We start from the raw sequence: 21,961 nt of genomic DNA, 5'->3' as shown, positions 1-21,961 counted from the left end.
GTTCAGTATTGTGAGAATGTTTGGGATCCTTTTTGGGCAGTGGCTGAAGAGGAGGGTAGAAGTTAGATCAGGAAGAGCCTTCATGGATCACAGTAGTAGATTGGAGTTTATCCAAAGCTTATAGGGAGCCACTGATTGATTTGAAATAAGGGTGTCTGGTGTGTTCAGATTTGTTTGCATTTTAGAAAACCACTCTTCCTGTCTTTGGAGTGAGGTGGGAATATGCATAGATAAAAAGTCATGCTGGCAGCCACTTGTTTATATCTGTCTTGCACTCCTCAATCTGTGTCCAACTAAGAGGCTCTTCTCAACGGGTTCCTTTTCTAGGCCACGTGGCGGAAGTCTATCTCGTCCATCTCCATGCCAGTGTGTACGCACTCTTTCATCGCCTTTATGGAATGTACCCTTGCAACTTCGTCTCCTTTTTGCGTTCTCATTACAGTATGAAAGAAAACCTGGAGACTTTTGAAGAAGTGGTCAAGGTAAATTAAAACTGCTTGTTTGTTTGCTACTTAGCATACTGTTTAGATAGGCTGCACTTATACCTTTTGTATTTAATGGCAGACAGGGAAATTTTGAAAAGAAATTCAGTTTTCTTCCTCCCCACTCTAATCCCTAGGCAGCCACCAATCTGTTTTCTGTCTTAATAGATTTGCCTATTCTGGACTTTTTTTATAAATGGGATCATATAATATGTGGTCTTTTGTGACTGGCTTCTTTCACTCAGTATAATGTTTTCAAGGTTCCATCCGTGTTGTAACATGTATCAGTACTTCATTCCTTTTTATTGTCAACTAATATTCCATCATTTGGATGTTCCACAAACATTCAGCCCTTTATAATTTGTCAACCCAACTCTTCTAGCCAATGATGGAGCATGTGCGAATTCATCCGGAATTAGTGACTGGATCCAAGGACCATGAACTGGACCCTCGAAGGTATAGAAACTAGTGTCAAAATTTTAAAGAATCTTTTGAGAGATTGAAAATGTGATCTAGGAGGTAATCCCTGTTGAGGTATATTTGGGAACATAGATATGCTATTTACAGAATCAGTCCACTTGGAAGCACTCGTACAGCTAAAATTTGTGTGAGTTTAAAACATACTCTTCACAGGCGGAGGACTAATAACATTTAGCAGAGTGGAGAAAGTTGCAGCACAAGTGCCTGTCCCCCAGAAAGGCTTACACCTCAGTAGTGCCAGTGATGGGGCGATGCAGGAGGTGAAGCATATGGCTAAAAACAAGGGGACTGCAGAAAAACAATTTAGCATATATATAAATCTGACTTTGCAGAATGGAGAAAGGACTTAAGGGAGTCCTATATTAAGTATTTGGAGTCCCTGAGGTCCTTTCTCCATTCTGCAAAGCCAGTTGACTACCATCCTCCCCAGGGCCCTACAGAGGCCCCCAGGTATGTTCTCTGGAAAAACTGAACTCTTGAGTCCCTTGATTGAAGGATTCCAGGCACAGTGGTGACTGGAACTGAGGGTAAGACTGAGCAAGGGAGATAAAGGAAATTTACAGACTGAGCTGTGGGAGGCCCACCTCCTTCCCTCTGCTGGTCTCTGCCTGGTAGCCAGGCTTATTATGCTCCCCACTTAGGGGACCCGGCCCTTTTTGGGGAAACTGACCCATGGATATTGACACTTGGGGATCTCCTGCTGAAAAAGCTGGCTCACTGCCTGATCCTCCAACAGCGAATCTCACTTCTCCACAGACACTGCCTCTACCACACAGAGCCTCAGCCAGCTTAAAGCAGTTTATTGTGAGATCTATGTAGAGAAGTATAGAAAATGTGTATGTAAAGTTTAATAATAACACAAAAACACATGTAGCTGGCACCTAGCTTAAAAAAAAACAGAACATTACCCAGTACCTCAGAGGCTCCCCGTGGAGAACCTCTCTTTTCTCCCTACTACCTCAGAGACAACTACCATTGTTGCTTTTAATCATTCTCTTGCTTTTCTTTATAGTTTTACTGTAGGTATTGCTTTGTTTTGAAAAGCTAGTTGACTAGGAAGTAAAGCCTGGTTAAGAGAAGGGCAGTCTTGTCACTAGTAGTTGAAGGTTTCCAGGAGATGAGAGGAGGAGCAGCGCATCTGAGTTTTGGTGTGGTTTCACCGTCCCTGAGGTTTCACAGCCCCTTCTGGGAAGTCAGTGCACAAGGTCATGAGTGAGTCTGGGAAACACAAGGCTTACCCTCATCAGAGCGTCTGGCAGGGCTTCTAGCAAGGGCAAGGCACTGGACATGCATGAAATACGGCAGGCGGGGAAGCTGCTCTCTGTGCCTGCTTTCAGCTCTCAGGAATAGGTCAGACAGAATCCTTCTGTAGGATAAAATGAATGTCCTCTGCTGATCAGGCAGAGGAGGGAGAGTAGAATTTCATCAGTATGTAGTTAAGACAAGCTAAGTACAGACAAGTTATACAGGCCAGGGTCACCTGGCTCTGTCCCTCATTAAAAAGATAGTGCAGGACAGCAGGAACTTTGAGACATGCCTGTCTCTTGGCAGGTGCTGTTCTGATCCAAACTGGTTCTCGTCTGTGCCTAGTACCCAGCTGTCATCCTAGTCTCCTGGGGCTGTCGTTCGCCTCTCTCGTGTGCAGGATCTCCCATTTCCTGTATCTTGTCTTCTTTCTTGGTTTACTCTTGTTTAATAGGACATATCCTCTAGGAGCTTTTTGAGGAAGGATGCAGTGTTTTGGCTGGTGTAGACTTACAGGTTGAGAGTCAGTAATTTGAAGTCATTCAGTAATTTGAAGGCATTATTCCATTGCCACCCTGCTTCCAATGTTGCTCTTAGAATTTCTGATCATCTGTATTTGCTGTGTTTTTCTCTAGGGGAGCCGGTAGGGAGTTCTCTTTGTTGTCATAATATTCTGAAATTTCCAGTGATGTACGTTGGTATGAATCTATTCTCATTGTTCAAGCTGGAAGCTCTTCAAGTTCTATGATATTTTCTTTAGTTGTTTTGTGCTTGATTTCCTGTTTTCTCTGCCTTTCCTTCTAGAAATCCAGTTCATCCTGCACCACGTAATGACATTTCAGTCAATGATGGGTTCCATAGATGATAGTGGTTCCGTGAGATTATACCACCACATCTTTACTGTACCTTTCCTAGGTTCAGATATGTCTAGATACACAAATACCTACTGTTGTTACAGTTACTACAGTCTTTAGTACAGTACCATGCTGTACAGGTTTGTAGCCTAGGAGCCTATAACATCTAGTTTTGTATGAGTACACTCTGATGTTCACATAACAAAGACATTGCCTAATGATGCATTTCTCAGAACATGTCACTGTCATTAAGTGACACATGACTGTATACATATATAAGGAGTTTTCTTTTCCCTGCATAATCTGTTTCTTCTAAGCTTCCTTCTTTTCGGTTTTGTGTTATTCTTTTTAAATCTTTGAGGCCTTCTGCCAGGATCTAGTAAACTGTTTATATATGGGGAGACAAAACAGCTTTGTTCACAGTGGTGGAACTTGTTGACTTTGAGCTTTGTTGTATGTTGAACTGAGCATCTGTTGGAAATAGTGGTGTTGGTATTGTTTTCTTCTTGAGCTGGTCACATTTTTTAGAAAATAGTCTTCTGATTTTCAGGCTGGTAGGGGTCTGACTGCCTCTGGGGGGAAAGAGGCTGGTGGTGAGGAAGGGTTGGTGGTCTGGGCATTCAGAATGTATATGCTTCACTTAATCCCCTCATTTGGAATGGCACTCATGCCCTCAACTATTTCTGGAATACCTTATCCAGGTACTCCTTGTTTTATTCTCTATAGAGAATAATCCAGATTTCTGGTGAGAAAAGAGCTGTTGCTTGGGAGTGTAGAGTTGGGGCAGGACCCAGGGGTTGTGACTGCTGCTTCAGTGGTTTTCACCCTGTCTTCAGTATTTTAGCTCCCCTTGTCTACCTGCTGCTCATCTCCTTTTCCAGAAGTACCAGATGCTGTAAGTTCCTCATGATTTTAAGGATTCTGTAGTATAATCAGTTGACTCTTCACTTTGAGACAGTGGCAGCTTAGGATTCTGCTTTTGTGGATTTGCAGTGTCAGTTACCACCTGCCTGTCTGTTTTTTAGTTTCAAAAACTTATGGTTCTATTTTCTCTCTCCTGTTCTCCTCCTTGTGGGTTTATATTTAAAAACAAAGAAGTCTTTACTGTAGACAGTGGGATTCCAGGAGGTTGTACAGTTAGGTGCATATGTTCAACCAACTATATTACCTTGGAAGGCTCCTCAGTCAACTTATAGAGAGCCTCACTCACCTTGGCTAGGCAGGTTGCTTGGCTTTGGAAGAAGGTTTTAACACTAAAGACAGACACCAACGTGAAGAGGAGAAAAGAGAGCTAGAACAAAACCGTAATGATAGAGCAGAAGAAAATATCTACCATAGCCACAGAGATAAGATGTTTGCGCATATGTAAGCATCAGGATGCCACAGAAAACAGACCATTTTGAGACTAAAAGAACTCTTCAAAATTAAAAATGATAGCCAAAATAAACATTTCAGTAAAAGAATTGGGAGATAAAGTTGATATCTCAGATATCAGCTTTTCCAAGATATAGGTAAATATCTCAGAAAGCAGAACCAAAGGATAGAGCTTGGTAATATGAGCAGAATAGAGATTTAGAATGATCAGTTCAGGAAGTCCCAGCATCCAATTAAAAAAAATTTTTTTTAAAGAAGAGCCAGGTGTGGTGGCTCACGCCTGTAATCCTAGCACTTTGGGAGGCTGAGGCGGGCGGATCTCTTGAGGTCAGGAGTTCGAGATCAGCCTGGCCCCAACATGGTGAAACCTCATTTCTACTAAAACTGCAAAAAATTAGTCGAGCATGGTGGTGGGTGCCTGTAATCCCAGCTACTTGGGAGGCTGAGGCAGGAGAATCGTTTGAACCCAGGAGGCAGAGGTTGCAGTGAGCCAAGATCATGCCACTGCACTCCAGCCTGGGTGACAGAGCGAGACTCCATCTCAGAAAAAGAGAAAGAAGAAAACTTTGGTGGAGGAAGACATTGTGAAAGAAATAATACAACAACAACAAAAAATCCTAGGATTGAAGGATGTGAGTTTCCAGATTAAAGGGGCTTACCTGGTGCCCAGCTAAATCAATAAAAAAGAATGCCACCAGGTCTCACTATTGTAAAAGTTTAAAGTACCAGGGATTAACCTTTCAGAGAAAGAAAAAAATGAAATCACATTAATAAGGATCAGAAATCAGAATGCTGTTAGCTTCTGAAATACTTTCAAAATTGAGAGAAAAAGGTTTTCAACTAGAATTATATAGCCAGCCAACTAGTCTGTCAAATATGAGACACTTTTAGATATGCATGGACTCAAATTTCCTTCCCATATATCCTTCCTCAGTTAATCACTGGAGCATGTATTCCACCAAAATAAGAGTAAAATCATGAAGGAGGAAGACAGAATCCACGACCCTTTTACAGGACCATGTCCAGGGAAAGTCTCAGGATAACAGGCAGTGCTGAGAGCAGCCAGTCCAATCTGAAGCCGGGGAGAGAGTGCTCCAGAAGGGAACTCTTCTGGAAGATGAGGAATAATGCTGGTGGATTCTTTGCATTTCATTAGTAAAAGTTATATTAGGCATTGTTTTAGAGCTGTTAGAATACGTTTAGGAAGAATTAGCAATAGACACACAAAAAAGTGAGGAAGAGAAACAGAACAATTAAAACTTACAAGAAAGGAAATATTATCATAGTATACTCTGTGGCTCAGCCATGAGTAGTACTTAGGTAGTCATAATGTTGAAATCAATTTTGAAAACAACAAAAACAGTTACATATTTATTTTGAGAGCATTGAGGAGGAAGGAAATGATACATGGAAGAGACCTCAATCCTCACTTCCCATAATAGTAAGTTAATAGATGGTGTCTATAATTTATAAATCAAGAAATTAAAAGCACAGGCCATATTCTTTAGAACTATAGAGGCAGGATAACAATTCAGCTAACAGAATTGGAAGCAGCTGCCAGAGTGGTTGCAGGGGGGAGGGATGGGAGGAACCTTTAGTACCGTATTGACTTTTTAAATTACCATATTTCATTGGATTTCAGATGCCATTAGATGTGTTGTGTACTTCTATTTTATATACATCTGAGAAAGAAAAAAATGCCAAGTAAACTAACATGCATTTGATTAGACGATGGTTCCCAGTTTTAGATATTAAAATATGAAAAGTCCTTTTAAGAATCAGGGAAATATTGTAAGTGCATAAATTACTTTGATTAAAATAAAGCATTTAAATGTATTCCTCTTTTATTATGATTCTCATTTTCTCCTCTAAAATCAATCTTCTTATGTGTACACATGTGTCCTAACGCCTGCTCTCAATCACTTTCTAGTCATGCTGAGAATGCATAAATAGGAGCCTATCCCCATTAACAGGATCCCACAGGCAGTGAGAACCCAGGTAGTGAATGAAGAGGCAGCCGTGAAATCGAAAGACTCGCTCTTTAGGGAAGCTGCCTTACATTCTCCCCACGCCCTGGACACTTTCTTTTCTGTAGTTAATACCATGTTTTCAGCATCTAAGATGTGATGAGCTTTCTCCAACAGTTGTGTAGGATCACATGCTTTGTTAAGGTAAACGTATGGAGTGCCCTTAGTGTTGCTGTGCTGTTTTCTGTAAACTTGAAAAAAAATGCAAATCTCTGATGGAGTTACTAACCACCTTAGAAACACAGAGCAAAGTTATGTTGTCTAAAAGAAAATAGTTTATGCTTGACTAGGCGTTTAATTTTAAATATTCTGTTAATTATTAGGGCCTTTATAGAATGTTTGGCAAATACTGAAGACTTGAATAAATGAAGAATAAATGAACATTGTTTGTAACTTCAGTTCTTTTAATTTGAATGCTTACTACAGTCAGATATATTTGCGGGTGTGTCTCTGAATAGCTTTGTATCTTTTTTCTTTTAAGATTATATTGTAAGTGTTTTATGTCATTTCATGTTTGAAAGCATTATTATTATTATTATTTTGCAGCAGGGTCTTGCTATGTTGCCCAGGCTGATCTCGAACTCCTGGGCTCAAGTGATCCTCCTGCTTCAGCCTCCCCGGTGGCTGAGAGTACAGGCAGGCACGTGGGAAGCATGATTTTTTTTTTCTTCCTGAGACAGGGTCTTGCTCTGTTGCCTAGGCTGGAGTGCAGTGGCACAACATGGCTCATGGCAGCCTCAACCTCCCAGGGTCAAGCTGTCCTCCCGCGTCAGCCTCCTGAGTGGCTGGACCATGAGCACATGCCACCACGCCCAGCTATTTGTTGTTGTTGTTGTTGTAGAGATGGGGCGTGTTCTCACTTTGTTGCCCAGGCTGGTCTTGAACCCCTGGCCTCAAGTGATCCTCCTGCCTTGGCCTCCCATAGTGCTGGGATTACAGGTGTGAGCCACCATGCCCAGCTGAAAGCATGATTTTTGTTTTTTTCTTTTTTTCAGAGTCTAGCCCTGTTGCTTAGGCTGGAGTGCAGTGGCGCTTTCCTGGTTCTCTGCAACCTCTGCCTCCCAGGTTCAAGTGATTCTTGAGTCTTAGCCACCCAAGTAGCTGGGATTACAGGTGCATGCCACCATGCCTGGCTAATTTTTTTTGTTTTGTTTTGTTTTTTAAAGATGGGGTTTCTCCACGTTGTCCAGGCTGGTCTTGAACTTGGCCTCAAGTAATCCGCCTGCCTTGGCCTCCCAAAATGCTGAGATTACAGGTACAAGCCACTGCACCCAGCCTTAAGCATGATTTTTTAAATCAACTTTGGTATGGTATAATTTGCTTACAATAAAATTAATCAATTTTGCTAAGTTTTGACAAAAGTCATAATAAAGAACACTTCCATCATCCCAAAAGTTCCTTTGTGTCCTTTGTGGTGCGTCTCTTCCCCCACTTGTGGCAACCATCGATCTGCTAAAAGCATGCTTTTTCAGGGGGTGTAATAATAGTTATTCTACAGAATCTGTCCCTTTGGTTGAACTTTGGGTTATTTCCTTTCTTCTTTCCATTACAAGCTGTGCTGTGCTGAACATTGTTGTATGTCTGTTTCTATAGGATAAATTCTTAGAAGTGAAACCACGGATCACATAACAGGAATCTTTAGACAGTTTTAAAAATATTCTTGGCCGGGTACAGTGGCTCACGCCTGTAATCCCAGCACTTTGGGAGGCTAAGGCAGGTGGATCACCTGAGGTCAGGAGTTCAAGACCAGCCTGGCAAACATGGTGAAACCCCATCTCTACTAAAAATACAAAAAATTAGCGGGGGATGGTGGCGGGCACCTGGAATCCCAGCTACTTGGGAGACTGAGGCAGGAGAATTGCTTGAATCCAGAAGTTGGAGGTTGCAGTGAGTCGAGATTGTGCCACTGAACTCCAGCCTGGGTGACAGAGCGAGACTCTGTCTCAAAAAAAAAAAAAAAAAAAAATCCTCATGGGAGGCTGGCACGGTGGCTCACTTTTTTTTTTTTTTTTGAGATGGAGTCTCGCTCTATCGCCCAGGCTGGAGTGCAGTGGCGCGATCTCGGCTCACTGCAGACTCTGCCTCCCGGGTTTACACCATTCTCCTGCCTCAGCCTCCTGAGTAGCTGGGACTACAGGTGCCCGCCACCGCGCCCAGCTAATTTTTTGTATTTTTAGTAGAGATGGGGATTCACCGTGTTAGCTAGGATGGTCTCGATCTCCTGACCTTGTGATCTGCCCTCCTCGGCCTCCCAAAGTGCTGGGATTACAGGCTCACTTCTGTATGTATGTCAAGACATACAACAGTGTTCAGCACAGCACAGCTTGTAATGGAAAGAAGAAATAACCCAAAGTTCAACCAAAGGGTTATATTCTATAGAATAATTATTATTACACCCCCTGAAAAAGCATGCTTTTAGCAGATCGATGGTTGCCACAAGTGGGGGAGGAGACTCACCACAAAGGACACAAAGAAACTTTTGGGGTCATGGAAATGTTCTTTATTATGATCGGGACTTTTGTCAAAACTTAGCAAGATTGATTAATTTTATTGTAAGCAAATTATGCCATACTAACACGTTGGTTTAAAAAATCATGCCTTCAGCCGGGCATGGTGGCTTATGCCTGTAATCCCAGCACTTTGGGAGGCCAAGGTGGGAGGATCATTTGAGGCCAGTAGTTCGAGACCTGCATGAGCAACAAAGTGAGACCCCATTTCTGTAAGAGTATTAGCCAGGCACGGTGGCGTGTGCCTGTAGTCCCAGCTATTTGGGAGGCTGTGGCAGGAGGATCCCTGAGCCTAGGAGTTGGAGGTAGCAGTGAGCCATGATCATGCCACCGTACTCCAGCCTGGGTGACAGAGTGAGACCCCATCTCAAAAAAAAAAAAGAAGAAAAAGAAAAAAAAGAAAAAAATTCTCATGGACTTTCTTTAGTTTGTCTTTTATACTCTGTTTCTGGTCTAGGGATGGATTTGACACCTGAGGCCTTGATAGGCGACCTTAAGTCAGCCTCAGCTGCTTGGCAGTTTCCAGGTCACCCTATTTTTTGATGACCTTTGTTCCAAAGGACATTTTTCCCTGCCTGCTGCTCTGCTGCATAGCTTATGTTCCATTTTTCCATTTTGAGGCTATACCTAGTCTTTGTTGAGGAAATATTTGTTTCAGATTAGCTTGTTAACTTGATATAACCATTTTAAACAGGGAATGTATAGGATTGTAAAATGAATGGCTATTTCTTTATGTACTAGAATTGTTTCAGACTTGGGCTGGCATGGTCCTGCTTGTTCTTTGCTATCAGAGTTCCGTGGCTGGCACTGAGTTGACACTCTGAAGTATTTAATTCAGTTGATTACAGTTTGCATTTCTTGACTTTCATTGCGTTTTACAGGTGGAAGAGATTAGAAACTCATGATGTTGTGATCGAGTGTGCCAAAATCTCTCTGGATCCCACAGAAGCCTCATATGAAGATGGCTATTCTGTGTCTCACCAAATCTCAGCCCGCTTTCCTCATCGTTCAGCCGATGTCACCACCAGCCCTTATGCTGACACACAGAATAGCTATGGTAAAAAGTGTCTTTGGTACTTATCTGTTTTGCAACTTTGTCTCTGGAAAACATTATTTGTCTTTGTTGATTTTCTTTTCTGGAGTAAGACTTAGTTCAGTTCCTAGGGATTTTTCCCAAAATATTTTAAATTTGCAGGCCCCTCCATTTTCTTCTAATTAATTTCTCCTTCAAGTTTAATTTAGATGTCCTTGGTCTCCTACCTGATTGTATGCCAACAGAGTTGGTGATGTGTCTCCAACACTTAACAAAGAAAATGGGTTTAAGTATTTGACTTCCAGACTCTACCTCATAAGGGAATCTTTCTGATTTTCAGACATTTAGAGTGAGGCTCTTGTGGCTGTAGCACTGACACAGTTTGAATGAGTCAGAACAATTTAGAATTGGATTCATGTAAAAAGCTAGGCTTTATTTGTGGGTTGCACCCACTGAAGTTGTCATCTGTATTGTGCTTTTTTAAGTTATCTTGAGGCTTAATGAGACATCAAACCTTATTGAACTTTATTTCAAAGGAGCATTTAAAGAAACTCTGAAGTGTTACTTTGTCCCCAAGGATGTCAGTTAAGTCCCTCAGATTTTTTAGGTACAGAGAATTGAATATTATCAAATGGTCTAGAGGACCATCTTTTTTTTTTTTTTTTTTTTTTTTATCAGAATAACCTAAAACCACACACTAACCCCCTGTGTTCTTCCCTTCCATTTTAGGGTGTGCTACTTCTACCCCTTACTCCACGTCTCGGCTGACGTTGTTAAATACGCCAGGGCAGCTACCTCAGACTCTGAGTTCCCCATCGACACGGCTGATAACTGAACCACCACAAGTATGCTGTCAACTAGTGTGCCTGCTCTCTCCTCTGCTTTCTGGTGAAGCTGACCTTTTGGGTCAGATTTAGTATGTGGTTGGGAAAATTTCACACTGCTTATTTCAGGAGTCACTTTTAAGGATCCATGATATTAGCAAAGAAAGTTACTGTTGCCTCTTAGGTTCATCTTAAAGTCTTGATTTAAAAAATGCAACTTGTTTCTTGATACGCTTTTAATAAGATGCCTTTTTCTAGTTGAAAAAGCTAAATTTAAGCTGAACTCTGGCCATGGATATAAACCTTGTGGATGACTTAGCATTCCTTTGCCACTGCTGATGTACTTTATTAACTTCCCAGGCTACTTTTTGGAGCCCATCTATGGTTTGTGGTATGACCACTCCTCCAACTTCTCCTGGAAATGTCCCACCTGATCTGTCACACCCTTACAGTAAAGTCTTTGGTACAACTGGTATGTATGTCTTAGGTTGGATTTGATTGGTTGGTTTTGGCCTGCCGTTAATGGCAGGAGGAGCTCTCTTTTAGACCTAAGGGACCACTTGCTGTTGTAAACTTGTTTTTGACACTTATTGCAAATCCCTGGGGCTTTCAGAATGTGTAAAGTGAACCTAAAAACAAAAAAGAGAGAGACTGATCTAGATCCCCAGAAAGTTAACTCTAGCAGCTTTATTTATAGTAATAGTTATAGGCTGAAAAAGAATTGGCAGTTTTTCTAATAGTTGGGCTCAGTGTTCATATATGTTCTGCCCTTGTCTCTAAGCAGGTGGAAAAGGAACTCCTCTGGGAACCCCAGCAACCTCTCCTCCTCCAGCCCCACTCTGTCATTCGGATGACTACGTGCACATTTCACTCCCCCAGGCCACAGTCACGCCCCCCAGGAAGGTGCGATCCAGCTCGTCTGCTATCCCTCTGCCCAGGCACAGTGACTCACTTGCAAGCCACACTTTGAGAAGCCTAATTATGCCAGAAAGAATTCTGACCTAAAATGCAATGGGTTTAATCAGAATAATTGAAAATGGACTAACAAGCTGCTCTCAAGGTGTGATCTGCCCACCCCTGGGTGGTTCCAAAACTCTGCTTTGGAAGAACTCTTGTAGGGAATCCAGCAGGTCAAACCTACTTTCTTGAATTTTTTTTTTTTTTTTTTTTTTTTTTGAGACGGTCTTGCTCTGTCGCCCAGGGTGGAGTGCAGTGGCACGATCATGGCTCACTGCAGCCTTGCCCTCCCAGACTCATGCAATCCTCTTGCATCAGCCTCCCAAGTAGCTGGGACTACAGGCATGTGCCATGATGCCTGGCTAACTTTTTTTTTTTTTTTGGTGGAGATGAGGTCTCACTATGTTGCCCAGGCTAGTCTTAAACTCCTGGACTCAAACGATCCTCCTACCTGGGCCTCCCAAAATCCTGGGATTACAGGTTTGAGCCACTACACCTGACCAAACCCACTTTCATAGTAACACTAAGCTGTCATTTGCCCTTCCCACTGCAATGGCATCTACACTGATGGCACAAATACGATTTGGGGTGAAATGGTGGCAACATAGCCTGAATCAAGGCAGGCATTGAAGTGTCCTATCCTAGGAGGCCTTGCATTCTTCCCTGACATCTCTTCTCTCCATTAAAAACAATAAAAACAAAAAAATTTAAAAAGTTGAGTGTTCTGTATTAAGCAGTAACCATTATTAATTTTATTAAATCTTAGCCCTTGAGAACATGTATGTGTAATATTCTTCATGGCAAAATAGAAAATATGCATAAGGCACATGTACTGCATACCAGGGTATGATGGTGACCTCTGGCCCTCATGCAGTTATTTGAATTGAGAGGTGAACTAGCTGCCTTTTTTCATGGAATGCCAGTTTTATTTGAAAGAACAGCTGTCTTACAAACTGGTTATTCAGACTTGGGTATTTGGCAGGCAGTTTCTCAAATGATGAGCTGAGTCTGTCACTTCAAGATAAACAACTGACAGTATTTGTTGCCAACAATAAAAGTCAACTCTCAGGTGGAAATTAGGATATTAAAAAACGTGTATATACCACCATGAAGTTGATAGCTGCCCCAAGACTTTTATGATGAGATTGAAAAGTCTTTGGAAGCTTAGTTAGTAATTTGAGTTTTTGATATTGTGTAATGAAGTGTTTCAACATTTGGAATATTTGAATAACTTGATGAGCCAATATTTTCAGAATGTCCAATGTATGATGTTGCAGAATCATGCATAGGTAAAAAGTATATTCAAATTACAAAGCAGGCAGGGCACAGTGGCTTACACCTGTAACCCAGCACTTTGGGAGGCTGAAGCAGGTGGATCACTTGAGGTCAGCAGTTCAAGACCAGCCTGGCCTACATGTTGAAACACCATCTCTACTAAATACAGACATTAGCCGGGTATGGTGGCAGGCACCTGTAATCCCAGCTACTTGGGAGGCTGAGGCAGGAGAATCGCTTGAACCCAGGAGGCTGAGGTTGCAGTGAGTCGAGATCACACCACTGCACTCCAGCCCCAGACTGGGCAACAGGGTAAGACTCCGTCACAAAAAAAAAAAAAAAAAAAGGACAAGGTAGACTAATGGGTTTTAACACAGGAAAAGCTCATTGATGTGGTTTCAAGTTTCCCTTTGTAAATTTAAGAAACTACCACTTGTCAAATTTTGGTGTAATAACAAAGACAGTTATTTGAAAAGTCTGTCAACATATGTTTACTTTTTGCGGCTGGGCGTGGTGGCTCACTCCTGTATCCAGCACTTCGGGAGTCCAAGGGAGGTAGATTGAGGAGTTCAAGACCAGCCTGGGCAACATGCAAAACCCCATCTCAACTAAAAAAAAAAAAGCCAGGTGTGGTGGTATGCATCTGTAGTCCCAGCTACTCGGGGAGCTGATGGAGGATGGCTTGAGCCCAGGAGGCAGAGATTGCAGTGAGCCATGATCATGCCACTGCGTTCCAGCCTAGGTGACAGAGCCAGACCCTGTCTCAAAAAGAAAAACAACAACACATATGTTTACTTTTGCAGTTACATATCTGTGGGTCCCCAGATTTTCTTTATACACTTCAGTCAAAATAACATATTGCAACAGATTGAACGTAGAGGTAGATATGAGAATCCAGCTGTCTTTCACAAAGCCATATATTAAAGAGATAGCAAAAATGTTCCATTCTTCTCACTAAATTTATTTTTATTTCGGGAAATATAGTTTTTTAATAAGAATATGTAATTTACATTAACTTGTAATGGGCTTGTTATTTTTAAGGGAATTAATATTTTTAAAATTTCCTAGTTTTCTAATATAATAATTATGCCTCATAAACAAAAGCTCTTGGGATTCTCCAACCTTCTTCTTATTATTTTGTGTGTTTGAGACAGGGTCTCATTCTGTCGCCCAGGGCAGTGGCATAATTGCAGCTCACTGCAGCCTTGACCACCTGGCTCAGGTGGTCCTCCCACCTCAGCCTCCTGGGTAGTTGGGACTACAAGCACCAGTCACCATGCCCGGCTACTTTTTAAATTTTTTGTAGAGCTGGGGTTTTGCAATGTTCCCCAGGCTAGCCTCAAACTCCTGAGCTCAAGGGATCCACTGGCCTTGGCCTCCCAAAGTGCTGGGACTACAGGCATGGGCCACCACGCCCTGTCTGCAGTCATTTTTTAAGACTATAAAGAAAGCTGCCGGGCGTGGTCCCAGCACTTTGGGAGGCCGAGGCAGGCAGATCACCTGAGGTTGGGAGTTCCAGACCAGCCTGATCAATGTGGAGAAACCTCGTCTCTACTAAAAATACAAAAATTAGCCAGGCGTGGTGGCGCATGCCTGTAATCCCAGCTACTCGGGAGGCTGAGGCAGGAGAATCGCTTGAACCCAGGAGGCGGAGGTTGCAGTGAGCCAAGATTGCGCCATTGCACCCCAGCCTGGGCAACAAGAGCGAAACTCCACCTCAAAAAAAAAAAAAAAAAAGAAAACATCCAAACAATTTGAGAATCACTGCACTGGGCTGACCTTTAAACTACTTTACAATATGCTTGAGAACATGTACAACATTTTTCGTCTCGTGATATAAATGATACTTATGTTTCAGGAAGAGAGAATGGATTCTGCAAGACCATGTCTACACAGACAACACCATCTTCTGAATGACAGAGGATCAGGTAACATTTCTGCGTCACTACAGGCCTTGCTTGCCTCTTCTTATTGGGTTATATGTGTTTAAGAAAAGAAAGTTAAATGGGAACAAGGAAATTCTGGGATATCCAAAATACTGAGGCCTAAAGATAATGAAACAAGTAGTGAATTCTAAACGCCAACCTAATAATATCAAAAACAGTTTTTAAGCTATTGCAGTGAAGTACCTGTATTCTGACTTGACTAAACGATATCTCTTTTCAGAGACATTAAGAACTGAGAATTTTATTTGCTATGGGATTATTTTTGGTACTTTAAGCAGATATTAAAAATAATATAACTAAAAGTACCAAAAATAATAATCCCATAGCAAATAAAATTCTCAGTTCTTAATGTCTCTGAAAAGAGATATCGTTTAGTCAAGTCAGAATACAGGTACTTCACTGCAATAGCTTAAAAACTGTTTTTGATATTATTAGGTTGGTGTTTAGAATACACTACTTGTTTCATTGTCTTTAGGCCTCAGTATTTTGGATATCCCAGAATTTCCTTGTTTCCATTTAACTTTCTTTTGTAGTAGTATCCCCAGGACAGAGCCATGTCCAGCCTTCTCTGTTCAGCAGGAAGAGTTATTACAGACATATTCTATACAGTGTAAGCAGTTTTACACTTACAGGGATTACATTGTATTTCTTTGACATCAGTTGTCTTTGTTTCTCTTCAGAAGAGCCACCTGGCAGCAAAGGTTCTGTCACTCTAAGTGATCTTCCAGGGTTTTTAGGTGATCTGGCCTCTGAAGAAGATAGTATAGAAAAAGATAAAGAAGAAGGTAATGTATGTGGGATTGCTATGAGTTGATAAAACCTGACCCTCACTCTGCTATAAATCTGGGATTTTGTGCCAAATCTGGGATTTTGTGCCAATGCTCACAGGCTTGCTTGATTTTTCTTCTCTTGAGGCAACAAGATGGGTGGTTTAGTCTGGGACCTATGCCAGGTAAAGTGATGCCACTTTTTTTTTTTTTTTTTTTTTTGAGACAGGGTCTTGCTCTGTCGCCCTGGCTGGAGTGCAGTGGTACGATCGTGGCTCACTGCAGCCTTGACCTCCCAGGCTCAAGCAATCCGCCCACCTCAGCCTCCTGAGTAGCTGGGACCACAGGCATGCACCACGATGCTCAGTTGATTTTTATTGTATTTTTTGTAGAGATGGGATCTCCCTATGTTGTCCAGGCTGGTCTCTAACTCCTGGGCTCAAGTGATCCTCCCTCCTCAGTCTCACAAAATTCTGGCATAACAGGCGTGAGCCACCGTGCCCAGCCGGATGCCACTTTTTCTCCTCCCTCTGAGTGACACTGGCATGTGGCAGCATGCAACCCAAACTGCCTAGCCTTTCCCAGGTGAAATACCGACTGCCATTTCTTTTGTTTCCTCTCTTCCTCTCAGCTGCAATATCTAGAGAACTTTCTGAGATCACCACAGCAGAGGCAGAGCCTGTGGTTCCTCGAGGAGGCTTTGACTCTCCCTTTTACCGAGACAGTCTCCCAGGTTCTCAGCGGAAGACCCACTCGGCAGCCTCCAGTTCTCAGGGCGCCAGCGTGAACCCTGAGCCTTTACACTCCTCCCTGGACAAGCTTGGGCCTGACACACCAAAGCAAGCCTTTACTCCCATAGACCTGCCCTGTGGCAGTGCTGATGAAAGCCCTGCGGGAGACAGGGAATGCCAGACTTCTTTGGAGACCAGTATCCTCACTCCCAGTCCTTGTAAAATTCCACCTCCAACGAGAGTGGGCTTTGGAAGCGGGCAGCCTCCCCCGTATGATCATCTTTTTGAGGTGGCATTGCCAAAGACAGCCCATCATTTTATCATCAGGAAGACTGAGGAGCTGTTAAAGAAAGCAAAAGGAAACACAGAGGAAGATGGTGTGCCCTCTACCTCCCCAATGGAAGTGCTGGACAGACTGATACAGCAGGGAGCAGACGCGCACAGCAAGGAGCTGAACAAGTAAGGGACTGGGGCACTCTCTTCTCTGTTAAATGGTCCATTTTATCGTGAAGTACAGAAAGCGTAAGAGAGGAACAAGAATCATTCTTCACACTCCTACCTTGAGGCAGCTGGTTCTCTGCTGTTTGTCAGATGTCCTTCTAGGCTGTTGCGTCTTCATATATGTGACCATGTGTGACCTCTGTGCACCTAAATTGGGATGATTCCTTAGCAGTCCATTTCAAAATGAGTCTTTTTATATAGGCCGTTTTGTGCTTCTGTTCTATGAGGACACTCAGATGCTTTCATATGTGCCCTCTGCAAGCTATAGGCTGAAAATGAGGTTATAGTATTTCAAAGAATATAAGAATATTTGTCACAGTGTTTCCCTCTCTAGCTACAGATTATTATTATTATTTTCTATTTTAGTATCATAGTTCATTAGGTGGAGATAAAATCATCAGCATTTTATGCTAGTTCAGATGACCTGACATCCCCTCCAGACCCCCCGAGGCACCCACGTTTTCATAGAAAGACTAGCTGAGAAACGGTTTCCCATCCTTCTTTTATTAGCTACTTTAGAGGTGCTTGAGGGATATTTTTATTTTTCTTCTTAGATACTATGCTATGGTGGAATTTGACAGGGATTATAGTATTTAAGCTCCCTCTTTTTAAACGAGATTTGGTATGATAGGCTCAGGTAAATTACCTACTTTTTCCTTAAAATCTGAGTGACAGTAGCTTCACAACAGAGTGTCCTCCCTGTATATTTCAACAGACAGGGTTGAAAACGGCTCTCAGTGTGTTTGACTATTGAGTTTCTCTGGAGAGCTGGCCCCAGAAACAGAGGCCACAGTGTATGCAGTGCAGCTCAGCCTGAAACCCTCTCCGCTCTGGATTTGTTTTTTAAAGAATTGTGTTTGTTAAGCTAACAACACAGGTCCTAGGCAGTGGGGCGAGGGCCGCCTCCCATCGTGTCCACTGTAGGCTTCTCCTCTAACTCTCTGTGGACCTGGAGTTTGAAACATTCTTATGCCATTGCAGATTTTGACCACAAGGAAGTGATCTAACTTTGCTGCAAATAAAAGTCCAGATAAGTTTTTTTCTTGGTAAAATCGGTAACTTTGTTACTCAAAAACTTTCTTCCTAGGTTGCCTTTACCCAGCAAGTCTGTCGACTGGACCCACTTTGGAGGTAAAGTTGTTACTTTAGCTCCAAATCCAGCCCACATGGTTCCTGCTTGCTTGTTGCCCTTTCTGTCCTTGAAGGAGGTGCCCTCTGGGAAACATATCTCCCCTTGGCTATTGCTCCGGCCAGGCTATCTGCTTGGCTAAAGGATCTCAAGTGTTGCCAAGTCAGCATTTCTTATTTTTGAAAAGTGGCAAGTACTATGCACTTGAGAGTATAAGTGCAAAATACAGACTTCCTGCCAGGCTTCCCTAGAGAAGACCAGAGTGAAGTGTCTTCCTGGGGGAGAACACACAGTGAAGGAAGGGTCTTGAGAAACAGGGCATCTGAAATGTGTGATCTAGATTTGTGGGGAAAGGAAAGCAGGCTCTCAAAGAGTCATCCGACATGATACGACCCTTTGCATTCCTTCACAAGGGAGACACATAGTCCATACTTTCCCCCCTGCTGTTGCTGAGAGCCAAGTGGTCATTTGCAAAGACAGTGGTGATGTGTTTTTTAAAGAATTGTGTTTGTTAAGCTAACAACACGTGGGAAGGGGGCTTGATTGAACGATCTGTAAAAGGCATTTCTGCCACCCTCCCTCTGCTTTAAAATCAGGCTCTCCTCCTTCAGATGAGATCCGCACCCTCCGAGACCAGTTGCTTTTACTGCACAACCAGTTACTCTATGAGCGTTTTAAGAGGCAGCAGCATGCCCTCCGGAACAGGCGGCTCCTCCGCAAGGTGATCAAAGCAGCAGCTCTGGAGGAACATAATGCCGCCATGGTGAGGACTGGGGAGGGGACAGGTGGAGCTTGCTTTTTGTTTTGTTTTGGGTCAGCATGATAGCTTATAAAGCACAGCAGCCGAGGAGGTCAGAGTTCCCAGTCCTTCCCACTCCTTCGGGCAGGTCGCTTGAGACTAAGACATGAATGGTGACACCTCGGAATTCCCTCATAATTCTCAGAAACCGTGGGGACAAGTGATTTTGGGTGTGTGTTTGCATGTAATTGTCCATGATGATGAAGGGTCAGAAGATGATTTTATTTTTCCAAATATAAAACCAACTCTTGTAAAGCTATTTCATGGCACAAAACTGAAGCATGTATTGTACAGTGGGTGTGAAGCCAGTCAGACCTGGAGTTTGAATATTGGCTCTATCAGTGTTACCTTAGAAAAGTAACTTGGCCTCTTGAAGCCTCTGTTAGCCGTGCTATAAAATGGAAATAACAATAGCAGCACCTGCTCTTTAAGTTGTGATGATTAAAAGAAATTATGTCGGTAAGCCCTTGCTGAGCGCCCAGCACACTGCAAGCATTCAGTAAATGCTCATTGTTTTAGTGAACTTAGTACCATGTTTGAGAGATTTTATTCCAGTGTTGGTAGTCAGACTTGTGAAGTATTGGAAGCAAATTGATGCCTGAGAAGATTTATTTAAGCAACTTAAGATCCATTTGCTTAATGTAAAATTTGGGAAACCTTGACCTAAGACCAAGTAAGACAGTAGTGAGCTCTAAGAGTTTTGGTCTGTAGTTAACATTTTCAAGGTAGCTTATGACTATTCAGATGAAATGTTTGCAGTGTGTGTTAAATTTCCTGTGTTGGAAGACAGCTGAAATGATGACATTTCTGATCTCTGCTAGAAAGATCAGTTGAAGTTACAAGAGAAGGACATCCAGATGTGGAAGGTTAGTCTGCAGAAAGAACAAGCTAGATACAGTCAGCTTCAGGAGCAGCGTGACACTATGGTAACCAAGCTCCACAGCCAGATCAGACAGCTGCAGCATGACCGAGAGGAATTCTACAACCAGAGCCAGGAATTACAGGTATAAACTGCAGCACCAGGCAAAGCCAACTGCGAGAATGCCGGAGAGCAGTGGGGAGGGAAGCAGTCAGTTTCCTTGGGTGTCCTTGACTTGTTCAGCTTCACTAAGCTGAATGCTTTTCTCTCTGAAATCACGGCAGAGATTCTTCATGGCAGGTGAATCTTACTTAGGGCAGAGGTTCCCCAACTTTGTTGGTTCATATAGTAGCTCCCTTAGTGTCTCAGTCATTTTTTTTTCTGCAGCCAAAAGGAAACAGTTAACAGTTCTGCTCATTAAGTAGATCTGAATAACTTAGTGAGTATGAATCTCCTAAGAACTTAGTAGCTGTTCAGAGATAATACACGTAAATTAATGTTTTAAAAAAATAATTGCAATTACTAATGCCTCGTGTGCACCTATTGGGCACTGCATGGTATCTCAGACCTTGAAATCAGAGTGGACAGTGACACCCTCATTTCCTGTTTCACACTGGTTTTCCTTGTGGTGCTTTGTATCACTGCACCCAAAAAAGCCCGGCTTCACAAAGACGTCATCCACAGACGCATCATTTCCAGCCAGTTAGTAATTCACAGGGTGTCCAACAGATGGCGCTGCGTCTCCCTCGAAAATTCAAAATCTTTCTGCAGCATCCCTGTGAGTTTGCTGTGTAGCCTCAGGGCTCTTTGGTGCGCAGTTTGGGAACTGAGGATCTAAGGTCTCTTTTTTTCTTTTGTTAAACAGTAAGGAACTCAGAAATCAACCATAACTTACTTTTTAAAACTAAGACATCAAATTCTGAGGGCCCAAGAAAGTAGAGCCGTTGAGCTAAGGCATTCCCAGTCCTCTGTGGGCTGGTGGCTAGGTAGGCTTGTGATCTGGCCTGTCGGTGCCCCTCAAACTTCATGTCCACGTCTCTTTGGGCAGACGAAGCTGGAGGACTGCAGGAACATGATTGCAGAGCTGCGGATAGAATTGAAGAAGGCCAACAACAAGGTGTGTCACACTGAGCTGCTGCTCAGTCAGGTTTCCCAAAAGGTAAGAAGAAATGAGGCAGACCTGAATCTGTTGAAACACCATTTGCTAACGTTCTTCCTTCAGACAGGTTAAAGAAATAGATTACTTGAGTGTCTGTGTCATGGGTTCCCAACAGGAAGTGGTTCTGCTGTCCCCATAGTCCCTGACATTTGGCAATGTCTGGAGACATTTTAGGTTCATGTTTTTGGGGCTGCTGGCATCCAGTGGGTAGGAGCCAGGGTGCTGCCAAATATCCTACAATGCACAGGCAGCCCCCTGCAACAAAGAAGCATCCATCCTAAACCCTGCTCTATGTGTATCCCATGGAACTCTTTCTTCATACCTTGTTTACATAAATGTCAAAAGTTTGTTCAGGTTTTTGAGCATGATTCCTCCTTCTTTGGGAATCACTGCACTTCATACATCATTTTGTCAAGAACGGTGAGTTTTCCCTAGGGCTTTATGCCACTGGGCCTTGGTGGTATACCTGTCCACCTTCTCCAGGTGTTCTGTGGGTGGTCAGTTTGATGGACTGCATTCGTGCTGTCCCCTTTGCAAAGCACAGTTCTGAAGTGCGTTTCTGTCTATTTTTGTTGTCCTTGGGTACCATCCTCCCCACCTGCCATTATGTCAGGGACTGTGAACCCATGGGACTTGTTTATTTTGCCTTAACATTGAAATAGTGTGCTCCTAGCTGATTCCCTGTTTAATGATGTCTATGTGCTAGTTTTATGTCGTCGGATTTTTCACTTTGCTTATGTTTTTTGGTTAGCTCTCAAACAGTGAGTCGGTCCAGCAGCAGATGGAGTTCTTGAACAGGCAGCTGTTGGTTCTTGGGGAGGTCAACGAGCTATATTTGGAACAACTGCAGAACAAGCACTCAGATACCACAAAGGTATGCCAGGGCTCAGGGAGCCAGACCTTAGTGGGGAAAGCATTTCAGACCCAGACAGACAGTATGTCTCCCGCATGTCATAGAGAATGGCTTGATGACTTGTTTCCTAAAAGACGGAGCGGCAGTCCCACTACTCCC

The 21,961-nt window shown here is 42.9% G+C and overlaps 1 protein-coding gene and 1 long non-coding RNA gene across 10 annotated transcripts in view; one reads left to right on the top strand and one right to left on the bottom strand.

Moving 5' to 3' along the window:
- Positions 1 to 21,961, top strand: part of TSC1 (TSC complex subunit 1) — a 53,479-nt gene that overhangs the window by 22,277 nt on the left and 9,241 nt on the right. For 5 of the 9 annotated variants that reach the window (XM_024251678.3, XM_024251679.3, XM_054519329.2 and 2 more), the window contains 14 exon segments: positions 328 to 482; positions 865 to 938; positions 9,851 to 10,026; positions 10,732 to 10,847; positions 11,187 to 11,298; positions 11,608 to 11,729; positions 14,917 to 14,986; positions 15,685 to 15,789; positions 16,403 to 16,961; positions 18,091 to 18,134; positions 18,729 to 18,895; positions 19,753 to 19,935; positions 20,839 to 20,949; positions 21,701 to 21,823. In XM_024251678.3, the coding sequence (XP_024107446.1) occupies positions 328 to 482; positions 865 to 938; positions 9,851 to 10,026; positions 10,732 to 10,847; positions 11,187 to 11,298; positions 11,608 to 11,729; positions 14,917 to 14,986; positions 15,685 to 15,789; positions 16,403 to 16,961; positions 18,091 to 18,134; positions 18,729 to 18,895; positions 19,753 to 19,935; positions 20,839 to 20,949; positions 21,701 to 21,823 (2,117 nt within the window). 9 annotated transcript variants of the gene reach the window in all.
- LOC129048035 (uncharacterized) lies at positions 18,324 to 20,874 on the bottom strand. The gene is made up of 2 exons (XR_010136617.1): positions 20,686 to 20,874; positions 18,324 to 20,171 (listed from the first exon to the last, which is right to left on the bottom strand). It is a non-coding gene; the product is annotated as an uncharacterized LOC129048035 (long non-coding RNA).

The sequence above is a fragment of the Pongo abelii genome, chromosome 13 (assembly GCF_028885655.2).
Source record: "Pongo abelii isolate AG06213 chromosome 13, NHGRI_mPonAbe1-v2.0_pri, whole genome shotgun sequence".
In the NCBI taxonomy this organism is placed as follows: Eukaryota; Metazoa; Chordata; class Mammalia; order Primates; family Hominidae; genus Pongo; species Pongo abelii.
This window is presented reverse-complemented; position numbering and strand designations above follow the sequence as displayed.